The following is a 16,760-nucleotide window of genomic DNA, read 5'->3' as shown; positions in this document are numbered from 1 at the left end:
CATTTAGGGGACTGAGGGACCTAGAGGTGAATGACACCCTTATGGAACTGCATAGGACCAGTTCAGTGTGGTGGTGGCCTCTAACAACATACACAGTGCCTTAACTGGATAAAAATTGGGTTTAAACATTTGTCATGCACAGAGAGAATGATGCCAGTTAATGAATGGCAGCGACGGCCAAGTCAGAAACTTACCTTTTTTCTCTTTCGCTCCTCCCTCTGTTCCCCCTTCCTTGAGTGTGTGAAAAGAGGAAGTCCTATCTTTTAAGATGATAGTGTTTATTATTACATAGGGATGGATTATAATCCCTGAGCCAAGACTATATGTGGTTGTTTGAAGTAACTGTAGGACTTTGTATATTAAAAAATAGTCATCTGAAATTATGAAGATCCCCTACCACCACTGAATAAGTTCGAAGAGACAGTGGAATAAAACTAAGTTGTTTATGATTACACTCATGGGTTCTACCAGTTTTACGTTTAGAAACATTGAGTATTTCTTGTGTATCATCACAAAAACAAACAAAAAGAGCTATGTAAATATTCCTTGGAACCTCAATTTAGAATTCTGAGTCACGGAATTTTGATGGTGTCTGCCTGACAGACAGAAGGTAGAGACCAGCTGCAAGTATATTAGCATTGTTTACTGTGTCTTCCAGAACTACTTTGAAACATTTTTTCCTGAATCCAGAATCCTATCTCTACTATTTATTTTGTCTGATAATTTTTCCAGAGCAAGGAAATTTAGATGTCACACTTCATCACTGTGCATATATGGTTCTGGACTCCACTAACAACATTTACCGCTTAAGATACACGCTCCATGAGGGAAAGGATTTTCATCAGTTCTGCTTAGTTGTATATATAAGACCAGAGCCTAGGACACTGGCACATATTAGATGTTCAGTAAATGTTCTTTGAATAAATGAATAGGTCTGAGTTGTCTTAAATCTCAGGAGTTTGGGTTATAAAGTGCTAGTCAACTTCAATTTTGTAAGTTAAAAGTTACATCATGATAACATTTAATGTTAGAACTATCCTCTCTCCACTTCTATAACGTAGTCAGTGATGGAATCTCTAACTGATAAACGTATGAAAATCCAGACAATTAAAAAGGGAGGAACATGAAGCTAAATGAAATAATCCTTTAGAGAAATGAATTGTGAGTGGGTTGTGATTATTTAGACTTACATTAAGAAAATATTTTCAGTTGATAAAATATAATGCATTTTGTGATAGACAGGAGGCAGCTGTGGTAATGTAATTTTTAAATACTCAATTGCCCCATGTGTAATACTGAGCATTTTCTACTTTGTGCTTTAGAATTTTGGAATGCACTATTTTGAATTCCACCTTTGATTCTGAATTATCTTGGAGACTAATACTTCTTGCTGTACCCAGAAACAATAAATGCAGCTTTTTCTTTATTGTTATTCTGCTACCATTAGTTTATTAGTATGACCTTTTTTGTGTGTGTGAGAGGGTATTCCTCTTAAATTCTCATTTATTATTGTGGCTGGTTTTATAAAGATGGAACATTGCAAAGGATTGTGTTTTATTGATTGGTGGAGTTATGATGTAGGACTATAAAGCAGCGTGTTGAAGTATTAAATTAAATATTCTTCCTCTTTGTCCTACTTCAGGCCCATCTTGGAGGTTAAAGGGTATTACACAAATGAAATGATAAATCCAGTTTACATAGTTTTCCTATAGACATTGAACTGCTTCTTTCTTATTATGTCTGAATGAAACTCATTATCTATTTTGTTTCAGTAATAATTATGAGATTCTCTCCTAAGCAATTCTTTACTGTCTCCATTATTCTCCATCTTATAGCATACTCTGAAAAGGCAAGCATATAAATATGATAAAAGAATTAAGCTGTTGAAATAAATTAATTTATTGTGCAACAATGTATTCAAATCTTACTTGCTCAGTGGATTTTACTTTAATGAAATTCTTCAAAGAACAATACATCATGTTCCAAAGATTGAAATTATACATTAAGTGAAATGACTGAATATGTTGTGTCTCAATTTACAGAAAGTTTCAATTGAATACTTAGCTTTTAAATAATAAAAATTTGCATAAATTAAAATATTTTCTTTAAATCAAAGTATTAAGTATTGTCTTTGTATTCTTTGTTCTTAGAGAAACAATTATAATTAAAGTAAAAATAAGCTAAAGCTAAATTAAATACAATTTCACCTACATTTTCTAAGCCTTCAATTATGCTTTTAAGATGTATTTTACATTAGATTTAAATCCAGTTTATTTTTTACCTAGTTTAGTATATGATGTTTAGAGTATTTTGAATGTATAAATGAATAAGTGAATAATGCATGAATGAAAGGAATATCAAGGAAAGCTTTGACAGTTAAATATGTTGACTAATGAAATAATTTTTATACTTATGTGGAAAATAAAATAAATAATTGTTTTTAATGGCATAATTATTGTTGCCAAAATGTTATGCATTAAGTGTTTAAGTATTTTATGAGTTAAATATCTCAGGAAAAAATCAGTTTCTCATGCTTTCCATTAGCACCAGTAAGAAATCTATTATGACAGGAAACTCAGACTTGCAAAATGACTTTAGAGGGAATGATTTATTTCAAGATTGCACTTTATCTCTGTGCATCCAAACATGTGCCACTGCATATATGATCACTTACATAATTATTATGAGAAATATTAAAACATATTGATGAATTAACATTGTCAAAGTGACTTTTTGAAGAAAATAGAATGGTTAATTTATAAAATTTTAGTTTTAGCAAAGAAAAATATAGAGTGTTCTTGGGGTGCCTGGGTGGCTTAGTCAGTTAAGCATCTGACTCTTGATTTCAGCTCAGGTCACCATCTCATGGCTCATGAGTTCGAGCCCTGCATCAGGTTCTGCGCTGGCAGTGTGGAGCCTGCTTGGGATTCTGTCTGCCTCTCTGCCCCTCTCCCATTAGCTCTCTCTCTCTCTAAATATATAAATAAATAAATAAATAAATAGATAGATAGATAAATAAACAAACATTATAATATATACATATATTACAATGTTTATATATATAAAGATAATATATAATGATATAATTATTATATATTATAATATATAATGATAATATGTATATTATCATTATATAATATATTAATATATATAATATAATATTATATAATGATAATATATAATGATAATATATAATGTTTATATATATAAACATTTTGTTCAATATATATATATACATATATATACACACCAATGTGTATATATATATATATATATATACTGTTCTTTTTCAAATACATACCATGTACTTTTGTGTGTGAGAGCCAGATGTATGAGGAATTGACCTTTAAAGTATAGACAAATTTGTGTTCTCTTTATTAGAATTCTTAGAAATCAAGATTAAACTCCTTTTAGTGTATCTCTGGTCATTTATGCAGTTAGCTGTAGCATAACTTATTAATACATTTATACAGACTATAAAAGAATTGTATACAGTATTATACATAAAGGATTAAGAATGCTTTTTCCAAGATATATCTGAATAGCTACTGGAAAGACACATTAAGTACAGTGGTGTTTCAAGCAGTTAAGTACATGACCTTATTGCCATTTGGGGGAGGGGAGAGGGTAACAAATTGTGGGATATTTGTGCAGTTGAATATATTCAACAGTAGAAAAGAGTAAATTAATGACACATGCAATATCAGGGATGAATCTCAAAGACCATTTTGTTGTGAAGAAGCCAGAAACAAAGAATTTACTGTATGATTTCATTTTTATGAAATTCTAGAACCAGAAAATCTACTCTACGGTGATAGAATTCAGAAAGTGGTTGTTTATGAGAATCAGAGGAATTGACTGGAAAAGGGCATAAGAAATCTTTCTGGGGTTATGGGAATGTTCTAGATCTTGACAGAACTCATTAAACTGAACACATAATAAATGTATAGTTTGCTTCATAATTTAGGGTAGAAGTGAATGTTAAAAAGAAAAGGATTTATAATTGCAATTAGAAGATAGGAAGTAACATTCAGCATCCAGTTATGAATTCTCTATTCTTTTAAATCATGTATCTTTTTGTTTTTTAGAAACTTAGGTTATTTGTTTGCTGCGTGGACTAAAGAACTCAGGTCATTTAGAAGTATACCTTCTTTGATTTATTTAGTTTGGAAAAATAACTGATATGTTGTTCATTTTTGTGTTATTTGAGACATAGATTTAAAAATAGTTTGAATTTTTTTTAATGGTTTATTATTTATTTTTGAGACAGAGAGAGGGGCAGAGAGAAAGGGAGACACAGAATCCAAAGCAGGCTCCAGATGCTGAGCTGTCAGCACAGAGCCTGATGCGGGGCTCAAACTTACAAGCTGTGCGATCATGACCTGAGCAGAAGTCAGACGCTTAACTGGCTGAGCCACCCAGGTGCCCCAATTCCAAAATATTTTCACCTCCAAATTGCACAGTTGGATACCATCTTATATTGGTATCCCTTAGTATAACAAATGTATGATGTGTCATAAACTTCCCTGAACAAGTTAATTGTAAATATTAATATTGAGGGGTTATGTCTTCCTCTTTCCTCTCTTCTGCCCCACTTCTCTCTCTCATTTGCTTATTTACGGTCTTTCAAATGCAACCCCACGTGACTCGGGTAGGACAATATATTGTGTCAGGTTTACATTTACCTACCTACCAGTTTTGCTGTTTGTAGAAAATAGAGCACTTAACCTCTAATCAATTAAGGTAAAGGGCTAGTGTTATATAATATTGATACTACATCTCTCCTGTGGGAGGTTTTAATTGTCCTTTACAGAAACCAACCCACACACTTTAGATTAGTCCAAAAGCTCCTCAAGTTCAAAATGTTATCTTTACAACAAGATTCTAATATGCATTGAAACTCTTGAAAGATTTTAGTTGTTGTTGTTGTTGTTGTTGTTGTTGTTGTTGTTTCTCTTTTCCTTTGTTTTGGCTACAGTATTGAGAGACCTCTCAAATCTTTGGTCATGAAGTTTCTTATGGGACTACTTTTATTCCATGGAATATATATAATGGGAAACTGGTTTAGGCATGAATTTTGGAAGAGGGCTTGGTCATTTTTTCTGGTTATTTTCGTTTTCTTTGTCATGCTTTTTCAAAAATTAAGACTTCGCATATATGTGGAAGATGTTTATCAACAATGTTCAGGACTGAAAAATTAAACAGGAATGAGACCAGCAGTGCTCACTTTTAAATGCACATTAAAATCACCTGGAGTCTTAAAAATATACTGATGTCTGGGCTCTACTTCTGATTCAGTGTATATAGCTGCTGTATCAAAGCACCATCAACTGGGTGGTTTAAAACAACAGAAATGTATACTTTCACATTCTAGAGGCCCGAAGTCTGCAATCAAGATGTCAGCATTGCCGTGCTTCCTCTGAGATCTAGGTAGAATTATTCCTTGTCTCTCCATAGCTTCTGGTGGTTGCTGGAAATCCTTGGCATTCTTAGTAACTCAGTTCTAAAGCCCAATTCTGCCTCTCTATTCATAGGACATTTTCTCTCATTTCTTCACAATGTCTTCTTGTAAGGACACGGGTCATGTTGGATTAAAAGCCCACCCTACTCCTGTATGACCCCATTTTAACTAATTACAGCTGCAAAAAAACTTCTTTGCAAATGAAGTCACATTCTTAGGTACTGGGGATCAGGACTGCACTCTTTTTGGGGACACAATTCATCCCCTAATCCTCAGTAAACCAGAATCTCTGGGAGCAAAGCCCAGACATAGGCATGTTTAAGAACTTCCCAGGTGATTCTAATGCAAAGCAGGAATGGGAACCATCCTAATGGGAATCTGACCAGACCAATGGGGCCTCTGAGACCAAAGATATGCATGACCCTCATTCTCACTGGTCAGTTGACCTCTCACAAGTTAGTTATATTTTAGAACTTTTTTTTTTCTTTTATATTTTTTAAAGCCTGCTCTCTTAATATTTGCATTTTTGCACCTGAATAAGTATTTATTTATTTATTTATTTAATTTTATTTATTACATATGTAGTTTGCTTTTAACCATTCAAATATTTATTAATTATGGAAAAGACAGTTCCTCAAGGCCTATGTGCCTTGATGTCTGAAGGTATAAATATATTACTGCTCAAAGAAGAAAATGTTAATAAGTAGGTATCTTATTTAATCTGTAACACCATAATAGTTCATTGGAGGCAGTTATATGATATATTTGCACATTAGTTTAAGGGGGAAGGTTCAGGGCTTGGCAGGGGAGATATGGAATGGGATGTGTTAACAAAATAGTATCAGGAAATACAATACCAAGTTTCCCTGGGCTACAACTAATATGTATTTCATGAATTTCCCCTAATACATATATGTGGTTGAATTGGAGCTAAGGGAAGGGGGTAGTCTGAGAATTATTTAAATCAAACAAAATTATTCCAATGTTAAATAATAATCGATTTCTATGATGCCTTAAAGTGTGACCATCCAAGTGTGTCCAGAGCAGTGCCATGATGAAATAGCTGTGAATAACTCCTCTGGTATTGTTATTATGGTCTGTCACATTGATAATTTGTGTGCTAAATGATCCTTAGACACTGCTGAAGCGATAGAATCTAGGGATTTCTTTAAATTGATAATTGTCTAGAATTGAAACCTGCTTTGTTCTGTTGTTTTGTGTTGTCTAATAGGCTCTAAAATGGTTGTCTTCTGGGGCACCTGGGTGGCTCAGTCTTTTAAGCATCGGACTCTTGATTTAGGCTCAGGTCATGATCACGGGGGTCATGGGGTGGAGCCCCATGTTGGGCTCCATCCTGACAGTGTGGAGCCTGCTTAGGATTATCTCTCTCCCTCTCTCTGTGTCCCTCCTCTTCCTCTCTCTCTCTCTCTCCCACTTGATGAGTAAGTAAGCTTAAAAAAATAAAAATGAAAGGATTGCCTTCTTGGGCTCCTTTTTTATCCAAAGAGGGGATTGGCATCTGCTGATCTGCTTGCCTGTAGAACCAGTTTGCTAACTCGTCTTTCCCTACTTTGGCTTTGTTCAAATGAAAGGTTAAAATGTCAGCGAAGGATGAATTTATTTCCTTGGCATTTCTACAGTACTGCATTAACGAAAATCAACACTCGCGAAGGAGGTCAAGTTCCCATGTATTTACCTCTTCTCTCCCCCGATTCTTTCCCGCGGTGCCCCAGGAGCGAGTCCCAGACAGCCCTTCGCCTGCACCCTCTCTGGAGGAGGGCCGGAGGCCTGGCAGCCACCCATCATCACACCGCAGCAGCAGCGTGTCCAGCTCCCCAGCACGGACCGAGAGCTCTTCTGACAGAATCCGTAGGTCTCATACTTCTACTTGTCACCATTTTAAACTTTATTAGGTGCAGCTGGCTTTTCTAATCAAAATGCCCTCATTCCAAATAGATCTCAGATGTATCATGTTCTGAAGCTCTGTAGCAATAGCCATCTCTCAAAATTATGTTTCCCAGTTTGCAATATCATGAGGTATGGTACTACATTAACAGGTTCTGATATAAACTCCCTCTCCTTGATGCCACACATAAAGATTTGAGCTATGAAACAGAGAAAGTAACCTTCCAGATTAGTTTCTGAAGTAAACACCTCCAGCTCACAGGTAGCTAGTGGCTAGGTATATGGCTTAGGGATTATTCAACTTTATTCCTTTGTCCCCTCCTCCCCCCCCCCCAACCAGTTCTTGAAATTTATCCATTTTCAGAATTCACCCCTGCGTTGAGAAAAATATCCACAGAGAGAAATAAAAGTAAGTAACAGTCAAAACGATAGACTTAAAAAAATTGCTTTGTCATTCTTATGACCACTGGATGGAAGAATTTTAAATTGTTTACATTTTAGGATTTGAATTAGTAAGTCAATGATGCATATCATTGTCAGATATTATTATTAAATTCTAAAGAGCAGGGGCTCTATTGTATTTCATGATAACGTTTTTAGCTATTTAACCAAGAAAATCAAGAGTAAAGTTAAAAATACCATTCAATGAACTGGTTATTTTGTATCTGTATTTTGTGTTAAGAATCTAATACTTTTCTTCCAATAAAATGAACATATTAACGGTGACTATATCAGTTGACAGAATCAATATCCATTGTATCCTTTCCAAGATTTAGTTAATTTGAAGGAATCATGTTTGTGGTGTGAACTATATCTAATTACACATAACTTCCTGAAGTTATTTGGTTGTTGAAAATATTTTTATAATAGGAAAAACATTTGCTACAAAGTGTCTTTATAAATCATAAAGAATGTTTGCATAAAGCAGAAATCTTTAACATGAATATTATTGAGATAGATAACAAATATTAGGTTAAATTGTATGTAATACAATTATTTAAAAAGTAGTTAATTATTGATAATTATATAGTTCAACATAATTCTAAATATGAATACTTGATTTGGCCTGTCTAGAACATATTTCCCTAATTTTGTAAGAGATGATAATCACTGTGTATTAATAAAAGTGAAAATATCATTTGATAACCATTCCGAATCAATGACATTTGATGGGGCTGGCAAACTTTAATTCCCAAAGTTTGGTTTCGTTAAAACAATTTCTCATATAAAATATTTTCTGTATGCTTATGTGCAGTGCTGACATTAGATTTTATGATGCATATTCATTTCATTTTTTATGCTTTTATAAGATGTCGTCAGTGAAAAGACACTGTCCTAGAGAAAGAAAAATATTTTTTCATGACACTTAGATGGAAATTATGGGCAGGTAGGGAACAATTTGAAATAATTTTGTTATACATTCATGTTTTAAACTAATCATTGTATTCTTTTTTATTCTTGAAAGAACAAAGGAGAAATTTTTGTATGCTTGGACTACCATGATTGTCCAAATGGAAATACGTACACATGCACACAAATGCATGCACACACACACACATATGCAAATACATGTTCACATATGTGCATATTTTAAATGTTTTTTTTTGAAAATTAGACTAACAGACATTTCAAAAATAATACAAAAAATTCTTTCACACTCGTTACACATATTCACCCAATCATCAGTATCTCTGAAAGAGATATTGGCCTAATGGCACTTTAATGTTCCTATCGTGGACATCATATTCTTTACCTCACATACATCATTGTTTATGTTCTAGAAACAAGGAATTTCTCTTACATAACCACAGAGCATTGATCAAAATCAGGAAATTAAGATTATTATAGTGCCATTCTCTAAACTATAAATCTTTTTCAAATTTCACCAACTTTCCCACTATTATTGATTTTTTATTTTTTTCTCACTAGTATTTTTAATAGCAAAAGATTTTCTTTACTGGTCCAAAAGCCAACCCAGGATCACGTGTTGCAATTACTTGTCATATTCCTTTAGTCTCTTTTAATCTGGAGCCATTCCTCAGTCTTTTTTGTCTTTCAGTATCTTGATATTTTTTAAAGAATATAGGCCATTTATTTTCTAGAACTTCCCTCAGATTGGATGTTTTTGTTTTCTCATGATTAGACTTAAGTTAGGAAATTTTGGCAAGGATCACAGAAGCATGATAGCATGCCCTTGGTGTATCATTCCAGGAGACATTTGTTTTCCCCATACTTGTCATAATTATCTCTTGGTTAAGGTGGTAAATACTAGATTTCTCTGCTGTAAAGTTACTCTTTTTTTTTAAACCTTTGTAAGTAATAAGTAACAATAATAAGTCTTGTGAGGAAACATATTAAGACTACATGGATATTATATTTTTCATCAAACTTTCACTCCACTCCTTTTAGAATCATCTGCTGAAGATTCTTCCTTCACACAATTATTGCTATGGTGATTTCCAAATGATAATTCCTAATATAGTTTTATGATATTTTCAAAAAAAAATCTTATTTTTTCAGAGAAGGTAAGTTTTTATGGAATATGTATTCATCCAACTAGGATTTTCATGGGCAATTTATTAAGAAATTTATTGACTGGATTTTGAAAATCATAAGGGTGTTTTGTTATCTACTTTATTATTTCAGCAGTTACAGGTTACTATCACTACTTCAAGAAAGCAATTATTATTTTTATTCATTCAGCCATTTAATAGATATTAATTGGGCACTTGTATATTCAAGTTTGAGTTCAAATCCAAATTTTAAAGAAGTACTTTAGTATCTATGAAACCTTGTGTTTTATTGACTAGTATAGATTATGAATATTGAAACAGTTATTTCAGTGCCTTAACTTGTTGAAAGCTAACAGCTTTTAGTGCTCATAGTGTAATGGCCATTCAAAAGTATTCCAGATATTAAAAATATTATATTCTTTGTGAAATAAAAATAAGATAAGATAAAATGTTTTCATTTCCACTATTTTTCTTATTCTTAAGATTATCATGGTTACCAATTCTCAGTATTCTTAGAGTTAGATTATAATACCAATTTAGACCATCATATTTTAGTTATTTTTGAGTCCAAATGAGTTTAATTAATTTGTTCGAACATTGTGTGTTATGGTGTTTCTGTCTTTGTTCTTTTGTTTCGGGCTTGACAGCTGTCCATCAGAATGGGTTGTCCATGAACCAGATGCTGATGGGTTTATCACCAAACGTCCTCCCTGGGCCCAAAGAGGGAGATTTGGCTGGTCATGATATGGGACATGAATCGAAAAGGATGCATATTGAGAAAGGTAATATATGATTATGTGGCCTTGATTTTCCTGTTCAACATGTGGACTAGATTTTAATCATAGAATGAGTGATTCAATCCCACAAAAGATGGCATATAAACATGTTAAAAACCTGTAATATTAGGTAAATATTAAGCCTCTTCAGCAAAAAAGAAGTATGAATGTAAATCTGCTGTTTTTCCTTACATACAACAGGTAGGTGATAATTTACTTTCCAGTACCTTTAAAATGTGGACAGTTTATTTTAATTGTTATCACTGAGTTTCCAAAGACCTACTGTTTGTCTTTCTCAATGTTACTAGGGCCAATTGTCATTTTTATTTACCTGATAGAGCTACGATAACATAGAAGCATTATTTTGAATATGTTTGGTTTTAAATATACATGATCGTTGGATCAATGAGGAAATAGAAGTGAATCTTACCAAACAATGTACTAGCAGCATTTCAAAACTTAACAGAAGACCATTGGGGGAGGGGAAGGGAGAAAAAAAAAGTTACAGAGAGGGAAGGAGGCAAACCTAAGACACTCTTAAAAACTGAGAATAAACTGAGGGTTGATGGGGGGGCGGGAGGGAGGGAGGGGAAAGGGGTTGATGGGCATTGAGGAGGGCACCTATTGGGATGAGCACTGAGTGTTGTATGGAAACCAATTTGACAATAAATTTTGAATTAAAAAAATAAAAAAATATTATATGTAACAAATAACAAAGCCCAGATTGTGTAAAGCTGAAAGTTTCCTATTTGTATTTCATTTGTATCACCCTAATCCATTTTCACAGGCAGATATTGGTATTTTCATGTCCTATTTCATAAAATACTTTCATGAAGAAATTTAAATATTATTTTGGCATGTTAAAAATTTGTGCTAGAGGTGCAAATTTAGTGTTTCAAATAGTAAGGTTTGAATTGTGATTATAAGAATTCTTCCACATCTTTTTCATCTTAATTTAATATTTTTAAATTTTATTAATATAGACTGGGTACTTTGACTATCTTTTGACATGAATAGCAAATAATCAGCGTTATAAAAAGGATTAACTCTTTGGAAAACATAAACACACCAAAAGCACAATTAGCTGTCAAAAAGGAAAATAAATAAAATCGGGTATTTAATGATCAAACAGAAAGAAATGATTAGAGAAAGACAAAGTTAGGGTGGGGCAACTTTTTAGAAAAAGACTATTCACAAAAAGTAAAAATGCTTATATGAAACTTTTTTCCATTCAACATACAAACAGTCATGCTGAGCCTTTGGGGAGAAAGAGTACATTATTTCTACAAATTAGATTATCTGCATGGGGTGCCTGGGTGGCTCAATAGGTTAAGCGTCTGACTTCAGCTCAGATCATGATCTCACACTCTGTGAGTTCGAGCTCCACGTCAGGCTCTGTGCTGACAGCTCAGAGCCTGGAGCCTGCTTCAGATTCTGTGTCTCCCTCTCTCTCTGCCCCTCCCCTGATCATGCTCTGCCTCTCTCTGTCTCAAAAATAAATAAAAACATTTAAAAAAAAATTTTTAAAAGATTATCTGCATTATGGAATGTCAGTGAGAAAATGATAATCTTTTCTAGGTGCCAATATGTCAAAATCTAGGCATAATTGAGAGCAGCATTAAGGCAACTTTTTAATTTTTCATTTTGAAATTTGATATCAAATGCTATTACTAAGCTAGATGGACTATATGCAATGCATCAGTGAGCTAGATGGTCTCTAAATATGTAATTCTATTTTTTCACAAGCTCTTCTTTAGCAATGAATAAAAATATTTTATATATTGTACCTTACATATATTTTGACATATACCTTTTATATTTGATCAAAACCTCTTTGTAGAAATATAAAAAAATAGCATCATGAGAAAATAGAAAGCTTCATAGGAGATGTAAATTTTAAGTAAAAATATTTAAATATAAGAATTCATTGTATAAGTTAAGCAACCATTCTCCATCAGGGTTCTGTGAAAGAAGAAAGTCCTACAGAAAATGATTGAGTCATTCATTTCTCAATTTTCCCATGGATACTACATAGCTGATTTCACATGGAATGCATAAGGGGGAAGTTATTTTATGACATATAATAGATGTCGAGATATTAGGGCTTAATTTTTTTCCAGAACCTAATGGAGAAGGGCTGGGTGTAAAATATCAAAGCCCAAAGGTGGTAGTGAGAACACCACCAAAGGCATGATCAGTAACATGATTAGAATAGTGAGTTCCACTGGAATTTTTGGTAGAGAGCTTTGTACAAACTGATACTTCAAGTTGAGTTTCCCTACTATTTCCATAACTATTTTTTTCAAGAGTCATGAGTTCTATCTATTTGTCTATTTTTAAAATTATTATTATAATTTTACCACCATGGAGCCTTTCCTGAAATACCATACTGGGTTGATTGAGGGAGTCCACTTCTGGTTTTCCTATAGGCCTGCTCCAAAAATCTTCACTACAATATTTGCCTTGTTTTTTGGAAATTACTTTTTCATTGGTCTGCTCCAAATACAAGGCTATAAACTCCTTGGAGTTATCTGTATATTACATTTTCTAGGCAATCTATGAATCCATACTGATCTGGGATGAATCATTAGGAGATTCTAAGTGATAGTAAAAGAAAGTAAAAACAACTATAAAGATTATACTCTTTAAGGAGTAATAGGATGGGAAAGGTATAATTATATAACTTCTAGAAGCTACATTTACATGAAATGGTAGAAGGTTCTGAAGATGATCTATACAAAAACTTTCTATATCATTAATGGTACTTCTTATCATATTGAAATTTTGCTGTCAGAATAAAGACCTTGACTATATGCCCAAGGTTTTCCAGTATTTTAATGTGTATTTTATAAAGGAAAATAAATGTTTATTTTAATATTCTTCCTAGGAATATAAAACTACCATTGGACTCATGATTTCAAATGTAGGTATATGATCATAGAAATTGTGATTGATGTTAATACTATTATAGTAAGTGTTTTATGTTGCTCTTTTTTTTATATATACTCTCTCACTTTTATCTAGTTTTCAGCATACTGAATTAATAGTAAATATTCATGGTTTTCCAGATTGATAGAGTCTACTAAATTAAAAATTGTTTTCTTTCATCACTACATTTGTCATGTGCCTCATACTAGCCCTGTAACTTTCTTACTACACATATCTGTATTAAAACAAGTGACTTAATTTAGAGACATTTGTAGAGAAATTAATTATATGTTTGTGTCATTTTAGGCGCAAACTTCTATATGCAATTTGCTGCTTACCACTTTAAATCATTCAAAAGATAATAATTCTTTAGAAAACATTGATTTTAAAAATAGATACCAAAATTAATTTGTATGCTGAGAATCACTGTGGTCTAAAGTCTTAATCATCAGTAATATTTAAGCACTTTTAAATCTTCTTAATATTAAAAAACTATCAACTCCACTCTATTAGAATATTTAAGTCACCGTTAACTGAAGGTATTTAAATTCAGAAGTCCTAGCTGCTGAATAAATTCACTCCTTATTTTTAAAAATAAAAACACTAATAGGTTTTTGAAACTTGGAAGAATGTAAGGTACATTCAAAATATAAATGTGAAAAACAGCTTGGTATAGTATATCAAGAAGTAATAGACATAATAATGTATCAGTCATCCCAAGTTTAAGGAGAAATCCTTTTGCTATTATAAACTTTGACTAAGATAAGGACTTTGTCAAAGATACGTGCTTAGGAAAACTGGTAGAGCTCAGAGCTCCAAAACCAATGTTATGTCTTCTGACTTTTACAGATTCCAGGTTCTATTGAGCTTTCTGGATTTTAAAATCATTGCTGATCTTTTCCCTCATTCTAAATTTCGTGGAGTAGGCAGTAATAATTGATATTTGAATTGTATAAGCAGACTCATTGTTTCTTTATGTGGAAACTGTCTATTCCCTGCATATTTGTCCATTGATACTAATGTACAATGTTACTCTCTCATACATAATTTGTTTCTTGTTTTTTTCTCAAATCGCTGCTATTTTCAACACATTTTAGAGCATGTTTTCTACCTTCGTATTGTCTCATATGCACATTTTTTATTATTATGAAATTTAATTTTTTAATTAAAAATTAAGTTGCATATATGCAAAAATCAAATATATGATACAGATAAGCTTATAGTATCAGCTTTCCCCAATTATAGAAAACTTAAGCATGTATAGTTGAACTATTAAATATCTATTTACATTAATGTATTTCAGTCTTGGACTGAGTATGCCAAAATGACACAATGAATTGATAAATATCTACCAAATGCCAGAATAGTAAACCAGATGAAATGCAAAAACTTTCTCTGTCCCTTTTTCTCTCCTTTGTTGCTATACATTTTTACTTAATATGTATCCTCATTTTCCCTATACTTGAGTCTTTTTCCCTTATTTGTTTTCACGAAAAAACATGAAAACTTTCCTTTGTTGGTGACTCTTGAGGACTTTCTTTCATTGGTGACTCATGCCATTTTAGAAGCAGAAATAATTTAAGAAGCAGCAGGAAATACAGGGGATTTGCTTCAGGCCATAAAACATTTCTTTTGTGGCATATTTTGTTTGGTTGGCAATGCTCAAGATTTCCAATGGTTAGCATACTTGTATAAAAGGTTTCTTTTGGTGTTCTTAATTTAAGGACAGGGCACTAAAAGCAAAAAAGTAGTTAGCAACCTGGCCGTATGGGGATTTCCTCTTGTTAATGTTTTATTCTTAGCCTCCAACCATATAGATTATTTTCCTACAAAACATCTTTTTTTAATGACTATGTCATTGCTTTTCTCAAGTTTGTGGAAATGATTTTTTTGAAGGGTATTTCCTTTTGCACATTTTTCAATGTTTAAAAATTCTAATTTTACTTGAATTAGGATTGAGTCTTCAAAAATAGCCTTCCTTTAAATTCTAGATCGACATCACACAAATTAATAGTAAATATTATTTTGTTTTACCCACATATATCACAAATCTTAACCTGTTAGTATCTCATGTTACTATATAGAAGTATATAGAGTAAAAGCCCTTTTTCTATAGAAATTTCTGTATTTTGATAATGTTAAAGTACATAGGGCCTTGAGTATTTTCATTTTAAAATTCCAACAGTGTAACTTTTCCTTCACTTTCATTCTTAAGATAAAATTTCTCTTGGCATCTCTCAAAGCCTTTTATAAAATATTCTCCCTAAACACTTCCTAATGTGACTTTACCCTTCAGTTTCTAAGCATGTGAGTTAAAGGTATTGAACTTAATAATGATACTTTTAATTCTGTGATTCATAACAGTAGGCAATAACAAATTTCTCTGAATTCCAGAGTTCTTTCTTAAGCAGATGGCAGATTGCACATGCAAAGTCAAACTTAGGTGAAATTTTATGAAGGCACTGGTTTATTATTTTATGAATTATAATTCGAGAAGCAGAACTTGCTGTAACACTTCAATAATAACTTAAGAAAATCCTACTATGTGAATCCTATGACATACCTGTAATATAAAATATGGGTTTTAGTGTTTATTAGGTTTTTCTCTGTGCATCTTGCTGACTGTTCTGTCCCACTGAACTTTTAGGTTTCTCAAATATCTTCTGTCCTTTCCCAGATGATACAGTTTTGGTTTTTTTGTTTTTTGTTTGTTTTTGTTTTTGTTTTTACCTGGGATGTATATTCCTTTTATTCATTAGTGCTCAGCCCAAAACTCTTCTGGGCAAAAGCTGTATCTTCTCATCATCTTTGTATACCTAGCACAGAGTCTGTCGTTACTGGGTACAGTAAATTACCTTTCAGAGTTAAATGAGATAATACATGTCTGGAGTGTTTGACCTATTTAAATATTCCATGAAATTATTAGTAGTATCAAATTACTAATGGGTATATGGCTCGATTTGATAGATGAGAAACATACATGTTGTGAATCACTGAATTAGAATATTATCTGTTTACAATTAATAATATCATAGTTATTGTGATTTATGGTTCACCCTAAATAGGAATATTGAGGCCACAGTATCTTAGAAAATATTTTGATTTCATATGACAACATTGTAATAAGCACAGTTTTTGAAGGAAAAAAAGGAGTAAAGTATGTTAATCAGTTATTTT

The 16,760-nt window shown here is 32.5% G+C and overlaps 1 protein-coding gene across 2 annotated transcripts in view; it reads left to right on the top strand.

Annotated features, from left to right (window-relative positions):
* DACH1 (dachshund family transcription factor 1) overlaps positions 1-16,760 on the top strand; it is a 429,592-nt gene that overhangs the window by 306,584 nt on the left and 106,248 nt on the right. The window contains exons 5-7 of one of the 2 annotated variants that reach the window (XM_042977988.1): positions 7,195-7,330; positions 7,731-7,775; positions 10,527-10,661. In XM_042977988.1, the coding sequence (XP_042833922.1) occupies positions 7,195-7,330; positions 7,731-7,775; positions 10,527-10,661 (316 nt within the window). The remainder of the gene's footprint in view (positions 1-7,194; positions 7,331-7,730; positions 7,776-10,526; positions 10,662-16,760) is intronic. The other variant, XM_007099181.3, reaches the window with a different exon arrangement.

This window comes from Panthera tigris, chromosome A1 (genome assembly GCF_018350195.1).
Source record: "Panthera tigris isolate Pti1 chromosome A1, P.tigris_Pti1_mat1.1, whole genome shotgun sequence".
NCBI classification, from domain to species: domain Eukaryota; kingdom Metazoa; phylum Chordata; class Mammalia; order Carnivora; family Felidae; genus Panthera; species Panthera tigris.
This window is presented reverse-complemented; position numbering and strand designations above follow the sequence as displayed.